This window comes from Hyla sarda, chromosome 3 (genome assembly GCF_029499605.1).
Source record: "Hyla sarda isolate aHylSar1 chromosome 3, aHylSar1.hap1, whole genome shotgun sequence".
Lineage (NCBI taxonomy): Eukaryota > Metazoa > Chordata > Amphibia > Anura > Hylidae > Hyla > Hyla sarda.
This window is the reverse complement of record NC_079191.1, coordinates 388,502,568-388,523,454: the sequence shown is the minus strand read 5'-3', so window position 1 is coordinate 388,523,454 and position 20,887 is coordinate 388,502,568. Positions and strand designations below refer to the sequence as shown.

The window sequence follows — 20,887 nt, the reverse complement described above, 5'->3', positions numbered from 1 at the left end:
ATTAATTTTTCCGTGGACGGGGTGGTATGAGGGCGTCGTCCTCTGTTTTATATTTATAGGTACCATTTTTGTTTTGATGGGACTTTTTGATCGCTTTTAATAAATATTTTTATGGTATATGAAATTACCAAAAATGCACAATTTTGGACTTTGGTATTTTTTTTACGTGTACGCCATCGACAGTGTGGTTTAGCTAACCTAATATTTTAATAGTTCGGACAAAAACACACGCGGCGGTACCACATATGATCATTTTTATTCTTTATTACATTATTTTATTTAAAAAATAAATAGGAAAGGGATTAATGAGCTTTTATGAAAAAAAAAAATCTTTTTTTTAGCAACCATAGGGGGCTAAAACATGCAGTCTTCTGATTGCATATACTGATCAGTGCTCTGCCATTGCAAAGCACTGATCAGTGTAACCGGCGCTCTACTGCTCCTGTCTGCTGTGCAGGTATGGAGCAGTAGATCGCCAATCGGACAACGGAGAGGCAGGTGACGACCCTCCCGTCATCCGGTAAGCTAATTGGGACATCGCGATAGTCCCGATCAGCTCCGCTGAGTTCCCGGGATTCTTTTAATTTGGTTTTAGACGCCGCAATAAACTTTGATCGCAGCATTTAAAGGGTTAATGACTGGCATTGGCCCGATCGGCCTTGCCCGGCATTAGCCTTGGGTCCTGGCTGCCCGTAGGGACCCACCGGGTTTAACCCGTTCTCTGCTGATGAGAACGGTTTAAACCCAGTAAACATGTCCTTAAGGATCGGGGATGCAAGGCGTATGCATGCGCCCTATGTCCCCAAAAGGTTAAAGCTGCAGATTTGATGCTGTGTTCAGTCCTTCAGTTTACACTGAAAACTGCAGCTTCAAATGCTGCACATCAAATATGCACAGGATACTGTGTGTGTGTGTGTGTGTGTGTGAATAGACCCTTGGGGTAGGGTCACATATGCCATATTTTGTTTTCTATTTGCCCACTTTGTTCTAGACAGATTGGGGAGCATCTGCTAAAATAGAAGCAGCATTTCATCTGAATGGACATTATATAATATCACATCTTTAAGGCATCAACTGCAGCACAGAAATAAGTATCTGATGGCAACTTGCAAAAAAAATAAATTTAGGGTAACTATGGTGAACATCAAACTACCAAAAAAACAACATTTATAAGTATGGTGAACTTAAAAGGGGCAATCTACTGGCCAGCGTTCGGAACATTTTGTTGTGAGCGCTGCGGGGGTTGGCCTCGCCCCTTCCTGATGTTACAGCCAGGCCCCCCTCAATGCAAGTCTATGGGAGGGGCCATGGCAGATGTCCTCTCATGAACTTGAATTGAAAGGGTGTGGCGTGACATCACTAGGGGGCCTAACTGACCCCCGCAGTGCGCACAGTGTTCACAACTAAATGTTCCGAACGCTGGCCAGTAGAGCACGCCTTTAAAGACTCACTGTCATTTCAATCAACTGTTGACATGTTGTCCAGATAGGCCAAAGTATAGACCGCTTTGGGTCTCCCTCCTGACACCACTGTGCACTTCAGTGTTATTACTTGTGATCGTAGCAGAGCTCTTCACTTCCTGGCCGGTTACACCATCTGACCTTTTTACTCTATAGACTTATGCAGTGAAGCGGTCAGGTTTGAGTGACAGCCAGGATGCTGCTTGAGTGAGACCTGGTGTGATGTAAACTTTTGACATGTCTGGACAACAAATCAAAAGTTTACTCAATTTACAGTTCCACTTTAAAATGAGATTTTCAGGACCAAAAACAGATGCTCAGGATAAGTCAGGATCAATCTTTATTAACTGGGGTTTAACCCATTGCTGTCAATCAACAGAATGAATTACTGCATTGTACAAGTATGGCTATGCCTGGTACTGAAACCCACTTCCATCCTCCTGAATGTGACTGAACTGTAGTACCATGTACAGCAGGTCTGTCCGACTTAGCTCTTCATAGGAACCTTATGCATGGACAAGGATCCACCACTCATGATGGTTGAGGGTCCCAGCAGTCAGGCCTCCACTGATCCACTAGTTATCACCTATCAAAATGACTGGTGGTAACTTTAAATCTGGGACAGCCCCTTTATGGATAAGCAGTTACTATTTTAGGTAAATATATTTGTAGGAGAACTGTAGCGCAATAAGACTTATATAAAAAGGATAGGGGATAAATTATAGATTGCGGAGGTCCATCCCCTGGGACTCCCTGCGATCGCCTGTACAGGGCTGCGGCAGTATGATGGAAGGGGGCATTCCATCCCCGCATGATGTGGCGGCCGACATACATGGAGGGGGCGAGTCTGCCGTGGCCATCTGCTGGGGAACACAAGGCGCTTCCTGCGGACTGCTGCGACCCCCTGCAATCTATAACTTCTCCCCTGTCCATCGAAAAGGGGATAAGTTATATTGCACTACAGTTCTCCTTTAAATAAAACACATCTACAATTTAAGCAATGATAATACAAGTGTACTCTGTCATTCATAAAGTTTACATAAAGAAAGGTAAAATTATACTTACTGCAAACCTAAGCAGAAGGCAAGATTTCCCCACACCAGAGTCTCCAATCAGAAGCAACTTGAATAAATAGTCACTGCAAAGAGAGAAGAAGGAGGAAACATTTTAGAGGAGAGAACGTCAGTCATTTTCTGAGCCACAATCACATGACAGAATTTCCACCGCTCATTCCAAGCGCCCCACCCCCTCTCTCCCAGCCCCAGCCTGGTTTTGTGCTGCAACCTGATGCACAGCCAAACTGGATGAAAAACTGGCATGTCTTACCCGACTGATACATCAATATAATAAGACAGGGGCCAGGACGTTGGCGTCATATACAGATATTAGAGATGAGTGAAGTTACAGGGATTTGATTCTTCACAAACTTCTCGGCTCGGTGTTCGCTGACTCTAGCCTGCATAAATTAGTTCAGCTTTCTGGTGCTCCGGTGGCTGGAAAAGATGGATACAGTCCTAGGAGAGAGTCTCCAGCCCACCGGAGCACCTGAAAGCTGAACTCATTTATGCAGGATAAAGTCAGCGAACACCGAACCGCGAGTTTTTTCCATTGCCTTGGAAAAATCACTACAGCCGGCAGAACACACAGTATAATGTATCGCTGCCTTATACAATGTGATTTAAGGTAAATTACAACTTCCTATTTAAAGCAATAATCAGACAACGTATATAATGATGAATAGCTGGAATTCATAGTGCTATGGTGGGAACCATGGGAGGAATTTATTATTTGCTCAGTTTCTTGTGCAACATGTATGTTGGTCTAGTGTTTTCCCAGTAGGAAAGTCATTATTGGCTGGACACCATATACACTGTTCATTGTTTTAAGCTTCAAAAATAAGCCCTCCGCTAGGGATCCAACCACAGGACCCCCCCCCACAATCTACTGTATGCCATCCACTCACCTGGCCTTAGCGCACATTGCCCCCCCACCCTCACACATGGGCTTCAGTGACTGCCCGCTCAGCAAATCGGCGGAGCCGATTTGCTGAGCGGGCCGCCACTGAAGCCCATCTCCGAGAGTGGTGGCCAGAGCGCCACCAAGGACGGTTAAGTAGCCAGTCTACATACATGAGATGATCGCATAGGTTGAACCCCCACAATCAGACACTTATCCAGTATCCTGTGGAGAGGTGAAAAGCTCCCCCCCCCCAGTACCCCTTTAATAAATACAGCACATAATACAGATCCTGTCGAAAAGTAAATTATGTACATGTCATAAAGGAAAAAAAAAGTTGGAAATTTTCAAATGTTTGCACAATTGGCCGCGCTTAATTCAGTGATAATTCGGAGTCAAATACACTGCACGTGTCAATGATCTACATCCTGTCCAGGCATGCTGGGAGTTGTAGAATTGCAACAGCTGGAGGCACCCTGGTTGGGAAACACTGCTACAGATAGTGACATGTTATTGGTCCTTACACCCAAACGTTTGTATCGAATCCTGTGCACCAAGAAAGCCGAACACACAGCCTCATTATCCTCGGAATGTTTAGATTCGGCTCTCAAAGTTACCATGGCAGCGAGATGCAGACCCCCCTTCCCCCTACTCTTAATCCAAACAGGAAAGGGTGGAATACGTTTAAAGTGATAGCGCCTCACACTACAGCAGCCATAGGTTCTTAATAATTCATTCTCCTACGTTTTATATGTCAAGATCTGACTACAAATCAACTAGAAACCACAAGGTTTCTAGCTGGAACACTACTGTATACTGACAGCTATGAGAAATCTTAAAAAAAAAAAAAAAAACAATATACATAATAATATATATAATCTATCTATCTATCTATCTAAATAAAATAAAAAAAACACAAAAAAAACCTAAAATAAACAAACCACAGACTAAATAAATAAAATACTACACAAAAAGGTATGCCTAAAGTACTAAAAACTTAAAAGAAATGCGCTTAAATTAATTTCTCGGACCCTGACGGTCCAGCCACAATGTGCTTCTTCTTGGTAGGTAGTAAACAAGTCCATGTCAAGACAGCTGTGAATCGGCGAAGCTTCACGACTCTGACCTGCCCCGAGCGCAGCACTGGAATAATGAGGTATGACACCGTTACCATGGACACAAAGAGGCCCCCGTCACCTGTACGCAGCACATGGAGAGCGAGCGACAGCCCAGACAAAGCCCCGGGACTCTCCTGAATGGTCTCTCCAGTCTCCACAATAGAAACGTGCACCAGAGCTTCTTTATAGGACAGATACAGATGTCTCCGGGACCACACGGTGCTAGGGGAATTATACAGAGCTTCCATGTGGTCTATAAGACAAGACACAAGTGTACGGAGGACCAAAGTAAAGCGGGGAACAAAGCTTGATAAATACTAATGGCGGTAAATAGTAGGGATATTCCAATACACAAAAAAATAAAAAATGATTAAAATCCCTCTCACCTTCCTAACACTCCCGCGTTGAGGCCTCTTCACCGTTCGCTCCATTATCTGGGGAAGTGCAGGACCTGCCGTACAATGACATCATTCTATCATCGCTCGACAGGTCCTGCACCACTAACATAGTAAAGGATGTAGAGGTCTCCGCATGGGAGCAGAGGGAAGGTGTTGGATTTTTATTGTTTTCTTTTACAGGGTATTTATTGAGGGAAACTACTTATTCGGGGGCTTCTAGCCAATAGGAGGTTCACTACCTACCAGGGGCTTTTACCTAAAAAGGGAGGGTTCCATTCCTACTTACATATTGGGGGCTTTAATTTATTGAGGGGGGGTTCCACATAAGAGGGATTCCCTACCTACTTACTTGGGGGCTTATACTTAACGGGGAGGGGGGGGGGGATTTCCTACTTACTAGGGGCTTCCACCTAGTAGGGGTGATTGCCTATGTGGTAGGCCTCTGGGGTAGTGGTAGTGTAGTCAGGGTATTACTTCAGTATATCAGGGGTTAAGGTTAACCCTATCACTCGTGATGCCAGGCTGAGGGCTAGTATGCTGAAGTAATTCTCCGGCCTATCGCCGCCCTTCCCAGTAACGATAGGTGCATGCATAAAATGACTGAAGGTCCACAAGGTAGCTGAACTTGGATAAACTTTACTTAAAGACTTGCGGCACATCCAATGAACAGTAACAGTCTCAGGAATACAGTCTCTATACAGTTCAATGACTGACAGTTGTTGCGGACCTTGACTTTTGATATAAGTCTTAGAATTTAGGGTTAATTGCGAAGATCCGTCCGGATTTAGGGGTTAGATAAGGTCCGGTGATCTTGCAGAGTGCTTTGGGATTGATTACACTCACGGTTTTGTAAAGATCAGCGGTCGCCGCAAGGCTCGGGCCCAACTCACTGATGACAGCAGCGCAGATCCTTCCCTGTCAACAGCCCACGAGGAAAGAGAGAGCAATGGCCGCCTCTCCCTTATATGGGCAGGGGCAGGGCCGTTTTGGATTGGCCCAAGTCAGCTGTCACTCACCGTTACATAGCCTGATGGATAAACACATGACTTCCTCCAAAGGTCCTTGAACCACAAACCATATAGAGTCTTTGGAACGCATCACGTGACCCGCAGGTCCTGCGACGCTAACTAGGTAAGTACACTTACTATATAAATATATACACTAAATTTTAATAATTTTTATTACAAAAGGGGTGACAAGAGACTAGATAAGGATGAGGATCCCACCTACACCTAGGGACTCTGACTTTGGGGACCTCACCACAAGGCAGCGGATGCAATCCGGTGCCGGGACACCACACCTATCTTCTGGAGGCTTCTACCTATCTGTTATGAAGGTCACTGAGGGCCTCATGTTAAGCTTTCACATAAAGCTTTACAAAGTCTAGAGTCATCTCTGCTGTCACATAATATCAGTAGGTACTTTATAAATTAAAAAAAATAAAAAAATAAAATAAAAAAAAAGGCATTGGGACACCCCTAGTAAAAAGTGACTAGTCAGATTAGTAAAGCCAGGTTCACATTTTGGGGGTAATTATCTACCACGGTACTCATGGCCATTAATACCAAATCTGTTGTGTGCAGGATTTAATGGAGACCTCTCAGTTTTACCCCCACCTCCATTCATTGACCTTGGTGAAAAGAAAGCAGTGGAATCAGAAAATCCGCAACATGCTCTTATTTTCCCTAAATGAAATTTCTCCAGTGTGAACACGGCCTTTGAATGAACACTACAAACTAGCTGAATACTAGTACATAGAGCAGCGTTTCCCAACCAGGGTGCTTCCAGCTGTTGCAAAGCTACAACTCTCAGCATGCCCGGACAGCCTTTGGCTGTCCGGGCATGCTGTGAGTTGCAGTTTTGCAACAGCTGGAGGCACCCTGGTTGGGAAACACCGATATAGAGCAATCGTCCAGTGTAATATTTTGGTAGAACTGGCTCACACGAGTAACTGGGCTTTTTTGTCCAGAGATGTACACATTATAATGCAGATAATAAGATCATTAAATGGTCTTTAAAAAAAAAAACGGACAATAACTGATGCAAATGGATGTTATCCGTTTATATCCATTATTGTTCAGTTAACAAAAAAAAAAAACTAAAAAAAAATCTGTTCTGAGCATGCTCAGAAATAAAAACAGATCAATGGATTGATTGGATGAAAACAGATGACATTAAAGGCTCATCCGCTTTCCATAGACTTCAATGTTAAATTAACTGTATCCGTTTTTTCTTTTTTTTTTTGATGGGAGAAAAAAAAAATATACTGCATGTACCGTCTTTTCTCCCATTAAGGAAAAAAAAAAAAAAAAAGGAAATGAGCGCGGATGTGAAAGGATTGTAACAAAAAATTAAATAAAAAACCCTGTTGGCATCAATGGGATTATTTTACAACCGTTTGTAATCTGTTAACAAGCAGCAACAACGGAACCTACACGGCGGGGGTGGGGTGGGGGGGGGTGTGGATGGACAGACGGCCGTGTGAACGCACCCTAACAGATAAAGCAGCCTGTATTTCAGGCTTGGTGGTCCTTAAGATTCAGGTGTGGCAGACAATATGGTGGCCTCCCTCCCAAAAAACCTGCAATACAAGGACAGACCGGAATATCTTGCCGTTTCATGCCCCCGGGACCCATATTCCTGATGTATCAATCGTTGTATCACAGTTGGATTTATACAGATTACTGAGCAGATTCAACACCCCTGAAAATTTCTAGATTTTAGTCACAGTAAAAGGTGCCAAAAAATCCACTACAGAAAGACGTAGAATGTTGTGTATTTCCCCAGAAGTCTCATGAAAAGGCCAAGGACACGAGGGCAACACTTTGTGCAAACCCACAGCGCAGAAAACCAAGTCCATGGCAGAAGTGTGACTGATATTAAAGGGGTACTCCGCCCCTAGACATCTTCTCCCCTACCCAAAGCATAGGGGATAAGATGTCAGATCGCCGGGGTCCTGCTGCTGGGGACCCCCGGGATCTCCTATGCGGCACCCTGCTATCATTACTGCACAGAGAAAACTCGCTCTGTGCGTAATGAAGGGCAATACAAGGGCCGGAGCATCGTTACGTCACGGCCCTTGTGACATCACGACCCCGCCCCCTCAATACAAGTCTACAGAGCCGTGCCGTAACGATGCTCCGACCCCTGTATCGCCGGTCATTACGCACAGATAGTGTGCTCTGTGCAGTAATGATAGCAGGGTGCCGCAGCGGAGATCAAGGGGGTCCCCAGCAGCGGGACCCTGGCGATCTGACATCTTATCCTTTGGGTAGGGGAGAAGATGTCTAGGGGCGAAGTACCCCTTTAAAATGATGGGTGAACATCACCACAGATTGTGGTTTAAAATGTTGTTCCTTTCTTCCAGTCCATCACGTCATGACAGGATACACACCAACCCCTAGACACAATGACCCAGATTTATCAAACTGCGCGAGAGAACAAGTGGAGAGATTTTTCCACACAACCAATCACAGCTCAGCTAAGGAGCTTTGGTGAAAGCTGAGCTGTATAAACCAGGTTATAAAATCCTGTCTAGTGTGGGAAATGGCGGCCACTCGTAAATTCTGTAAAATTCTAATAAATAACCAATAGAAGTCCTGACAGGCGAGGTGTATCCAAATACAGTGGTCCCTCAAGTTACAATATTAATTGGTTCCAGGACGACCATTGTATGTTGAGACCAGAACTCTATGGAAACCTGGTAATTGGTTCTGAAGCCCCAAAATGTCATCCAAAAATAGGAAAAAATGAGTAAAGAAAAATAAATAGATAATATAGATAAAGCAAATCCTTACATATAAAAGTAATAAAGATCTGCTGGGAGCTGTAAATCACTGTCTATGTCAGTGTTTCCCAACCAGGGTGCCTCCAGCTGTTGCAAAACTACAACTCCCAGCATGCCCGGACAGCCGTTGGCTGTCCGGGCATGCTGGGAGTTGTAGTTTTGCAATAGCTGGAGGCACCCTGTTGGGAAACAATGGTTTATGTAGAGGACAGGAGCTTCTTCAGGGTCCTATACAGTACACACAGTGTCCCAAATGGAGACGCCCTTACTTGGTGTCCGAAGGAGAAGCTAACCCTGGCACAGGTAAGGAGTAGTACAGAACTTGTAGTTCCTCCCTGTACTGTAGGGGGCGCTACCAGACACCAGTCAGTGCATGCACTTCAGTAATACAGGTGATTTACCAGTGAAATGCCCATTCTGATTGGTCAGTTCCTCCAGTTGTGACAGGTATCACAGATCTGGACTGTCCGTAGCATTGTATGTTGAGTCTGGTTTCAAGTTACAATGGTCCAGAAAAGACCATTGTATGTTGAAACCATTGCAAGTTGAGGAATCACTGTACTAATATATCCCGAATGCTGACCGCAGACTGAACCCACGTGCTGTCCACATACATTACAGCCCGGCCAGAGAGAGATGGCAGCTTAATGTTCTGTCCTGTACGTCAATACAGTGAGTTAGTTCTTGGCGGGGTCACGCTGCTTCAACCCGGCCTCTCCGACTGTTCATCTGGATTAGAAAACAGCCGCACTATACGGGGAGATTTATCATAACCTGTCCGGAGGAAAAGTTGCTGAGTTGCCCATAGTAACCAATCAGATCGCTTCTTTCATTTTTCAGAGGCCTTTTCAAAAATGAAAGGAGTGACCTGATTGGTTGCTATGGGCAACTCAGCAACTTTTACTCTGGACAGTATCTACACATATACATACACATTTGTATATCATTATAATACATACATTGTTTGTATAAATACATTTGTGTATATATAAATTTGTGTATATATTAGACAGATACACACCTTTCCTAATATACAGTCATGGCAGTAAATGGTGGCACCCCTGAAATTTTTCAAGAAAATTTCTCACAGTAAAAGTATTGCAGTAACATGTTTTGCTATACACATGTTTATTCCCTTTGTGTGTATTGGAACTAAACCAAAAAAGGGAGGAAAAAAAAGCAAATTAGACAATGTCACACCAAACTCCAAAATTATTGGCACTCTTAACTTAATATTTGGTTGCACACCCTTTGGAAAAAATTACTGAAATCAGTCACTTCCTATAACCATCAATAAGCTTCTTACACCTCTCAGCCGGAATGTTGGACCACTCTTCCTTTGCAGACTGCTCCAGGTCTCTCTTATTGGAAGGCGCCTTTTCCCAAAAGCAATTTTAAGATTTTTCCACAGGTGTTCAATGGGATTTAGATCTGGACTCATTGCTGCCACTTCAGAACTTTCCAGCGCTTTGTTGCCATCCATTTCTGGGGGCTTTATGAGGTATGTTTGGGGTCATTGTCCTGCTGGAAGACCCAAGATCTAGGTCGCAAACCCAGCTTTCTGACACTAGGCTGTACAGTATGAGCCATAATCGTCAGATTTCTTGATGCCTTGTACACATTCAAGGCACCTAGTGCCAGAGGCAGCAAAACCCCAAAACATAATTGAACCTCCACCATATTTCACTGTATGTACTGTGTTCTTTTCTTTGTAGGCCTCATTCCGTTTTCGGTAAACAGTAGAATGATGTGCTTTACTAAAAATCTTAATCTTGGTCTCATCTGTCCACAAGATGTTTTCCCAGAAGGATTTTGGCTTAATCAAGTTAATTTTGGCTAAATGTAGTCTTGCTTTTTTATGTTTGTGTCTCAGCAGTGGGGTCCTCCTGGGTCTCCTGCCATAGTTTCATTTCATTTAAATGTCGACGGATAGTTCGTGCTGACACTGATGCTTCCTGAGCCTGCAGGACAGCTTGAATATCTTTGGAACTTGTTTGGGGCTGCTTATCCTCCATCCAGACTATCCTGCGTTGACACCTTTCATCAATTTTTCTCTTCCGTCCAGGCTCAGGGAGATTAGTATCTACCTTTAGGTGTGATTTTTATATTGTCCACACCTGTTACTTGCCCCAGGTGAGTTTAAAGGAGCATCACATGCTTGAAACAATCTTATTTTTCCACAATTTTGAAAGGGTGCCAATAATTTTGTCCAGCCCATTTTTGGAGTTTGGTGTGACATTATGTAAAAGTTGCTTTTCTTCCTCCCTTTTCTGGTTTAGTTCCAATAAACGCAAAGGGAATAAAGGTGTATAGCAAAACATGTGTTACTGCAATCCTTTTTTTTTTAGGGGTGCCAACATTTACAGCCATGACTATTTCAATAAAGAGCATGCTATTTCAATAAAGAGGTTTCACAAACAGTGTGTCCCCTGCTGCTGCAAAACCACAACACCCTGCGTGGCCGGACAGCCAAAGGCTGTCCGGGCATGCTGGGAGTTGTAGTTTTGCAGCAGCTGGAGACGCAATAGAGAGATAAAATAAGCTGTTGCAATGCACCCCTTATATTCTGTGCAAACAAAGGATCAGGAATGCTAAAATTAAAAATACCTGATCCTTTCCCACCACTATATACCTGCTGTTCATATGCATGAAAAAGTCAGCCAGTCCTGCTGATTCCGCAGCCTCTCCTCTTATGTGTACAGGTACCTTTATGCTTCTGATCTTTTACAACCCAGGAAGCAGCCGTACTACTGAACTGATTCTTAAGATCTCCCCCACTGTCACGCATGCCTGGATTTGTTTTGCCTGTTTACTGCCATAAGTATGTGAACCTGGGCAGCTGACTGAATGTGACCACTGCCACATGTGACCACTCATGTGACCACTGCCTAACAAGCCTTACACATGTATTAAAGGGCTTTCCTATCTTAGGCATTTATCTTATATGCACAAGATATGCCAAAAAACGTCAGATGTGGGTCTCACCCCTAGGACCTGCAAAACGGTGGTGACCCAATTCTGTCCTGTCTTTAGAAGAATGTACTGTGGCTGTGTCAGAAATGCATAAGCTAGAAATAACTGAATAAAAAAATTATAAAAATATAATAATAAAAATTAGAAAAAAAAACACAGAACCCCATTATGTATGTTAGGCTGCATTCACACCTCGTTTTTTACATAGGGTGCCTGGATCCGGCTGGGGGAGGGGAAAACATTGCGCTCCCGTACCCCAGACGGATCAGCCCGTGACTCCATTTACTTTAATGAGCCGACCGGAGTCAAACTGTGACTCAGGTCAGGTCAGTTTTGACCCGTATCCGGTTTTGGACCGGACCTAAAACCGTAGTATACTACGGTTTTAGGTCCGGTCAGGAAGCTGCATACGGGTCAAAACTGAGCCAACCGGAGTCACCGTTTGACTCCGGTCGGCTCATTAAAGTAAATGGAGTCACGGGCTGATCCGTCTGGGGTACGGGAGCGCAATGTTTTCCCCTCCCCCAGCCGGATCCGGCACCCTATGTAAAAAACGAGGTGTGAATGCAGCCTAACACAAAACACTTTACCCTTTTATTTTTCTTTGTGTGCATCAATGCTCTAGCATAGTTGCTCTCTTCTATAACCCAGTGTATCCCAACCAGTCTGCCTCCAGTTGTTGCAAAACTACTACAGTGATCCCTAAACATACGATGGTAATTCGTTCCAAACGACCCATCGTTTGTCGAATCCATCGTATGTTGAGGGATTCGTGCAATGTAAAGTATAGGAAGTTATACTCACCTGTCCCTGCCGCTCCGGACCGCATCCTCACCGATGCTGTCCCGCTGCTCCGGTGTCTTCTTCGGGATCATCCGGCTTCTTCCGCATCTTCTCCGTTGTCTGGGCCTCGCTTTGTGGTGACGTTATTACGTTGCGGCGCCGGGACGGCGTGTGCAGCGATGTAATAACGCCGGAAAGCGAGGCCCGGACCCTGGGGAAGATGCAGAAAACGCTGGAGGATCGCAAAATGGACCCGGAACAGCGGGGATAGGTAAGTGAAACTGTCCGGGATGCTTAAAGGGGTTCTCCCTTGTTTATACAGTTTTTTGTTATTATGTTTGTGTGTTATGTGTGTATAAGTATGTGTTTTTTTTATGTGTGTTGTGATTATGTATATATGTATTTTCTTACCTTTTGTGAAGATCCGGAAGCTGGCCCCTTTTTCTTCCAGCGGCCTTGCTGTGTACCCCGGCCTCCGCCATGTTGTGTTCGGTAAGTGGGATGTCGGGGGGGTGTTCTTGCTTCTGTCCTTCCTATCTTCTGACGTCCGAGGCGAATCTTTTCTTCCTGTTTCTTCCTTGGTTCAGCGACGAATCTGCGGCCTCTTCCGGTGCATGCGCAGGTAGTTATATTTTTTTAACCAATAACCTTTTTTTGTCTAATTGACAAACTGTCTGCGCTTGCGCGAAGCTACGCTATTAGTGTAGACCTAACGTATGCTACGCTGTTACCGTAGCACTTGGGTACTCGCGCATGCGCAGACAGTTTGTCAATTAGACAAAAAAAATACTTTATTGGTAAAAAAAAAAAACTACCTGCGCATGCGCCGGAAGAGGCTGCAGATTCGTCGCTGAGCTACGGAAGAAACAGGAAGAAAAGATTCGCCTCGGACGTCAGAAGATAGGAAGGACAGAAGCAAGAACACCCCCCCCCCCCGACATCCCACTTACCGAACACAACATGGCGGAGACCGAGGTGCACTGCAAGCCACTGGAAGAAAAAGGGGCCAGCTTCCGGATCTTCACAAAAGGTAAGAAAATACATATATACATAATCACAACACACAAAAAAAACACATACTTATACACACATAACACACAAACATAATAACAATAAAACAGTATAAACAAGGGAGAACCCCTTTAAACTGCTATCCGACAGCAGCTTAAGCATTTTGCACTGTAGGATAGCAGTTAATGTGATGGCCCCGACATATAAAAGCATCGTATGTCGATTTGATCATATGTCGGGGGGTTACTGTACTCCCAGCATGCCGGAGAGCCAAAGGCTGTCAGGACATGCTGGGAGTTGTAGTTTTGCAACAGCTGGAGGCACCCTGGTTGGGAAAACCTGTTATAACCCATTATTCCACAGTACCCATTCTTAGGAAGTGTGCTCACAGGTTGCATTTACTGCTGAAAAAAATATATCTTAAAGCGTACCCGTCAGATCCAACCAATTTTTTTTTTCCATATATCACTCAGTACCTAATCCTGACCATGTACATCTAATTTTTATGTGTCTAGGCCCTTTATTTTTTTTATTACTTTTAATTTAGCTCACTAGTCTGAATTCCATTCAAAGGGAGGGGGCGTGGCCTCACTGTGCAGGTCTCCGCCCCCTCCCTCAGTATGCGGTCTACTCACATCTCCCCTAGCATTATCAAAACTACAACTCCCAGCTTGTCCTCACTGACAGTAATGGGACACAAGCTGACAGTGGGAGGATTTTTCCTGCGCTCACAGCTGTCAATCAAGGAAGTGTGTCCATGACATAGGTGATGACGCATGGACACAGCAGGACTAGTATGTGTCCAAGCAGGCAGGGGGGGCAGTTGTTTGACTGGCTTTTTCAGTATGAAATACTGAAAATTTTCTAATGAAAGCAATTGCAAAACCTATTGGTTATACATGCTTTACAACATATCACAAGTTTTTGTATCTGACAGTGAACATTTAAATCTGCAACACGAGTATAATGCAGATTTTTACAATGATTTTGGTTCCGATCGACCCATTAAAATTGCAACGGTGAAATTTTAGCAAAAAATTAAAAAATAATCAGCCACATTTCAGGAGCAAACCTTGGTATGGCTGGGAACTTTTTGCAGTTTTCTGCAAATCCTTAACCTCAATTTAATAAAAAATAAAGTACACAATAGATGGTTTTCCTGTCGATACAAGTGCAGATCCATCCAGTCTATTGCTACAGGCTCAGTAACACGTTGTCTATACCGATTTACTCATCTCTGTCTATATAATGTATTGCACGAGAAAGAAAGTCAATTAAAAGCAGGTAAAACAAAACCTCGCTGCAAAAAAAAAAAAAATTACAAAAAAACATCACGCCTCTATATTTCTGACATTCCTCAGCACAGGGGGTGAAGGGAGTACCAGCTACACAGACATTGCTCACATAGCTAAACATGCAAGTGAGAAGATATAGTATAGGATAGTGTTTCCCAACCAGGGTGCCTCCAGCTGGGGCCCAAACTACAACTCCCAGGATGCCCGGACAGCCGAAGGCAAGCTGGGATTTGAAGTTTGGCCACAGCTGGAGGCACCCTGGTTGGGAAACACTGGTATAGGGTGTGGACCAGTGTTTCCTAACCAGACCACTTCCAACTGTTGCAAAACTACTACTCCCAGCAAGCCTGTACAGCCTTCGGCTGTCCGAGCAAGTTGGGAATTGTAGCTTTGCAGCAGCTGGAGGCACCTTGGTTAGGAAACACTGGTGTACTGCAGACAGATTCTGAGGAAGTTGAACCATAGACAGATGTAAACATATACATTCATAGGCGCAGGTTCATGTCACAATGCTGGGTCGATCAGCGCTTCTCCTTGGGAAGAGCCATACGCATACTCTGCCTGAACTCTACAGTCTCTTCTAGGTAAATTTCTAAGCCCGATTTCACACAAGTGCAAGGCTGGGTTCACACCACGTTTTTTGCAATACAGTTCCCGTATAATTTTTTTTTTTTTTTTTTTATCAAAAACCTAAGTATGGATTCCTCAAAACCAGACTAAACTGTAATAAGACTTGTGTACAAATTTTAATCCGTATACGGTTTGAAAAATTATGTCTGGTTGCATCCGTATTTAAGAAAAAAACTTATATGTTTTTAACTTTTCATTCCATTGTGAATAAAGTTTCACTTGTTGGATTGAAATTCCAAGAAAAAAAAAACTGTGCAAAGTCAAAAATCGTATGGTGAAAACTGGATGGAACCGTATGCATATATGGTTCTGTACCGTTCCCATTGACTCCCATGTTAATAAAAATAACTTCTACGTTTCAAAACGATTTTTCACCCGGACCAAAAACCGTGGTAGGCTACGGTTTTGGGTACGGGAAAAAAACGGACACAACCGGATGCATCTTTTGGCATACGGTTTTCAAATAGAAAACATATACGGGAACGGTATTGCAAAAACATGATGTGAACTCTAATACAGATCTATAAATATTCTCTGTATTGAAAACCCACAACAAAATCGACATGTGTTAGCGGGAAAAGCTAAAACAGCGACACCTTATATAAAGAAAACCACAAAGGCTTAGGGATGAATTTTGCAACGTATACACTAGCCTTGTACTGTAATTTACTGCGGATTTACCTGCAAAGATGGCAGTGATTTCTTTCTAACATAGGAAAGACATACATAAAAAAAGAAAAAAAAAAAAAAAAAAAGTGGCTAAAATGAGTCAAAGATAATGCAAGCAGCTCCTACTGGGTTTCCATCCTACCTCTAACGCTCAAGAACGCACATAGATCCATCCAAATCTACAAACAGCCCAGTGGCTCTATACCCGAGGTCATGAAATATGGCAGAATTCATCAAGAATGAACATGCGCCACTGCAGAATTTCCATAGTTTGAACAGCGCAACGAAATCATCAGCAATGGGAAACTACTGGCGTTTCTCTGGGTGAACGGACATTTCAAAAACATTGACAAGTCGATTGGACACGTCTATGCAGAGAAATCTACAGATCTCACGGCTGAGCGGGGAGTGGAGCACAATGCTGCCCGATTCCCAGATAATTCATGATCGCAGCGGTCTCCGACCTAGTTCGATCTACAATTTTTGACACGACAAAACCAAATGTCAAAAGTTGTTTTTAATGACCGTAACTTTAAACATCATGTGCGCAGATGAGTAGCTTCCAGACAAAGGGGCCCTCTATCTAGGTCTTCCCTTAAAGTGGTACTCTGGTGGAAAACTTTTTTTTTTTTTACTGATGCCAGAAAGTTAAACAGATTTGTAAAATACTTCTAATTAAAAATCGTAATCCTTCCAGTACTTATTTGCAGCTGTATGCTACAGAGGAAATTATTTTCTTTTTGAATTTACTTTTTGTCATGTCCACAGTGCTCTCTGCTAACACCTCTGTGTCAGGAACTGTCCAGAGTAGCCTAGGTTTACTATGGGGATTTTCTCCCGCTTTGGACAGTTCCTGATACGGGCATCAGGTGTCACTCTGGACAAGACAAAAAAAAGTTACTGGAAGGACAAATTTTTTAATAGACGTAATTTACAAATCTGTAACTTTCTGGCACCAGTTCATTTAAATAAACAAATAAAAATAAAAGTTTTCCACCGGAGTACCCCTTTAACTATAAGCAGGTGAAGCAAAAGATCAAACTTAAAAAATATACCCTGAATAAACCAAATATATAAACCTTATGTATTTTAAAGAGTCTGGGGACCTTCCAAATAATTATGATTTGGTTTGGTACCTTATACAAATATTGCATTTAGGATATGTTCCCTCTATACTATAGATGAGCGAACTTACAGTAAATTCGATTCATCACGAACTTCTCGGCTCGGCAGTTGATGACTTATCCTGCATAAATTAGTTCAGCCTTCAGGTGCTCCCGTGGGCTAGAAAAGGTGGATACATTCCTAGGAAAGAGTCTCCTAGGACTGTATCCACCTTCTCCAGCCCACCGGAGCACCTGAAAGCTGAACTCATTTATGCAGGAAAAGTCATCAACTGCCGAGCTGAGAAGTTCGTGACGAATCGTATTTACTGTAAGTTCGCTCATCTCTACTCTATACGCCTGCAGTGAAATTGGGAAAACTGAAATTATCTTTTTTTATTTTATTTTTAAATGATTCCTGTGGGACTGCCGCATTGTAGGCCCATAAATGAACAACCCTACAGTATGTTCCCAAATGTGGGCGATATCCTGCAGTTTGGATGCCGGTAACAGAGGCGCTTTATTTGCACAAGGTCACTAATCATTTAGGGAAGAGGCACAGAGTTTGTGGGTTGAGGTTGCCATTCTTGCAGCCCACGTAATGACTACGTTGCATACTGGTTTTGCTCGTAAAATGTTTGCAGGTGGAAAGGTCGCAGGTATCTCATCCAAAAAAAAGTCCTAAGATAAAATGTCTTCAGAAGGAGAACGGTCAGGCGTGCGCTCAGCATGACGACAGCCGATCATCACAGCGAGACAGATGGACAACAGCCAGAACTTCTACAAAAAAGAAAGCTGAAGATCTACAGCTCCTGTCTATTCTTCCTCTACCTGATAAATAATGAACGCAACTATTGGCCCAGCGCAACAAACAACCCATACACCAGTGTTTTCCCCAACCAGGGTGCCTCCAGCTGTTGCAAAACTACAACTCCCAGCATGGCCGGACAGCCTTTGGCTGTCCGGCCATGCTGGGAGTTGTAGTTTTGCAACAGCCGGAGGCACCCTGGTTGGGAAAACACGGCCACACACACTTACGTGCAACTCTATCTGCCCACCTGCACTCGACGGTCTCCTTTGGAATTATTTATTCGGAAGTCCTCTGGACAGATCAATTACTTACCTATTTCTCCCGCCTAGCAACAGGTGCAGCAGCCGGCCGGTGACCGCCAGATCTGCACGCTAACCAACTATACTATAGAACACATCGCATATTGATGAGGTGCCATAGTATTCGGATACTTTCACATGTTTTTGCTGTATGCACCCGGAAATCTCCCGGAACATACGTCAGATGTATAACTAGGCCCCTATGTAACCTATATACCAGTATACCATTTTTTAATACAATGGAAGACCACATGTGCCTATGCCAGTGTTTCCCAAACAGCATACCTCCAGCTGTTGCAAAACTACAACTCCCAGCCTTTGGCTGTCTGGGCATGCTTAGAGTTCAAGTTTTGCAACAGCTGGAGGGGCCATGATTGGGAAACTCTGGCCTTTGTCATAACATAAACCTTTGGATAGATGCCATTGCAAAGGCCAGTTTCCCCAACCATGGCCCCCTCCAGCTGTTGCAAAACTAGAACTCTCAGCATGCCCGGACAGCCTTTGGCTGTCCGGGCATACTGGGAGTTGTAGTTTTGCAACAGCTGGAGGTATGCTGTTTGGGAAACAATGTCATAACAAACCTTTTGATAGATGCTATTGCAGTGTTTCCCAAGCAGTGTGACTCCAGCTGTTGCAAAACTACAACTTTCAGCCTGACCAGACAGGCAAAGGCTTTCAGGGCATGCTGGGAAATTAATGTAGTTTTGAAACAGCTAGAAGTGCCCTGGTTGGGAAACACTGGCCAGTGCAATGGCATCTAGGTATATGTTACCACAGCTTTTCCCAACCAGAGTTCCTCCAGCTGTTGCCAAACTATAACTCCTGGGCATGCTGGGAGTTATAGTTTGGCCACAGCTGGAGAAACCCTGGTTGGGAAACACTATTACGAGCTGAAAAAAATAAAATAAATAAATAAAATCAGGCTTTAAGCTTTCCCCTCGGATAAGAAAAACTGAAGCAGATTGCATATTATTACCTAATTTTTCTGTACAGTACCTATATAATAGTGCTAAGTCCTCCGCCACAATTGTTGCAAAACTACAACCGTCTGTCAGGGCATGATAGGAGTTGTCATTTTTCGACAGCTAAATAAATGGGGGATGACTGTGTTCATGAATATGATTTTTTATTTTCATACACTTTCCAAAAAATAAAAAAATAAAATGAAATAATCTTGACATGCACATTTGCAACAGTGCTAATAATAGCTAATAATTAAGATGTAAAACCAAAGCATAAGGCTATCACCACCATTAAAGAGAAAGAAGCCACATACACACCAAACAGGAGTGACTGGAAATGCGCGCGGCAGGAAAGGATTCTACGTTAAACCCCAACCTGTTCTGCTGGAACAACCGCCCCGGGTAGGGTTTGATCACAAGCCTTTGCTATTTGCACACCAGTCATTGTGAAATAAAGCTGTTTGCCTTAAATATATCCACTTTCAGCCTTCGTAAAAATGCTGCTGCATTAGCACAAGGAGACTCGCACACTAGTATCACCAGCAGCTTTTATCTCCCGGTCCGTAGGGCCCCATGTGAGCTCCTTGCAAATCGTATTCATCAGCAGTTTGCCAAGCGATTAGTTAGAAAAATGGCCGCGTCCACCTGTCATACTTCATGCTGCAGATATTGTTACAGCAGCCCCTGATATAAAGAATAGCAAATAGTGATCAAGGAGAAAGGTGAACGTCTGGATCGCTGCCACTGGTGCTGTGAACTACAAGTGCCATAAATGGTTTACAGATTATGGAGCGGCACCTATGACTGCGCCTACAGGTTTCTGCTGTCAGGATGACCCATTGATCTATGGAAAATCAATAAATAATTTTTTTTTTCAATATTGCATTAACTATTCTGATCTTTACAGGGATGGACATCTTTCTTGCAATCATGGACATCCCCTTTAAATCAATTAGGTAAAGACAGCAATGTAGTAGTGTGCAGGGGGCTTTAGGGTACGTGCACATGTACCAGGTCTGTTGTGGATTTCACACAGTGGATTAGCTGCTCAAAATCTACACCAGAGACTTTTAGGCTAAACTCACACTATAGAACAGGGTTTCCCAACGAGGGGGCCTGCAGCTGTTGCAAAACTACAACTCCCAGCATGCCCGGACAGGCAAAGGCTGTCCGGGCATGCTGGGAGTTGTAGTTTTGCAACAGCTTCAGGCACCCTGGTTGGGAAACACTGTCATAGAATATCCGCCCAGAGACATTCAGAGTGCGGTGGTCGCAGCCAAAATCCATCAACACTAGGACCGCGCGGACCTACGCCGTCACCATCGATAGAAATGCACTTGACGGGGATGTCAGCCAAAATAACTAATTTAAAAGGAGTATTCCAGGGAAAAATATATATATCAACTGGCTCCAGAAAGTTAAACAGATTTGCAAATTATTTCTTAAAAAAAAAAAAAAAATCATAATCCTTCCAATAATTATAAGCTTCTGAATTTGAGTTGTTCTTTTCGGTCTGGCAACGGTGCTCTCTGCTGACATCTCTGCTTGTCTCGGGAACTGAACAGAGTAGAAGAGGTTTGCTATTGGGATTTGCTTCTACCCTGGACAGTTCCTGAGACAGGTGTCAGAGAG

At 43.6% G+C, this 20,887-nt stretch overlaps 1 protein-coding gene across 1 annotated transcript in view; it reads right to left on the bottom strand.

Annotated features, from left to right (window-relative positions):
• Positions 1–20,887, bottom strand: part of RAB1A (RAB1A, member RAS oncogene family) — a 52,716-nt gene that overhangs the window by 17,223 nt on the left and 14,606 nt on the right. The window contains exon 2 of the mRNA XM_056567941.1: positions 2,526–2,598. Coding sequence (XP_056423916.1) covers positions 2,526–2,598 — 73 coding nt within the window. The remainder of the gene's footprint in view (positions 1–2,525; positions 2,599–20,887) is intronic.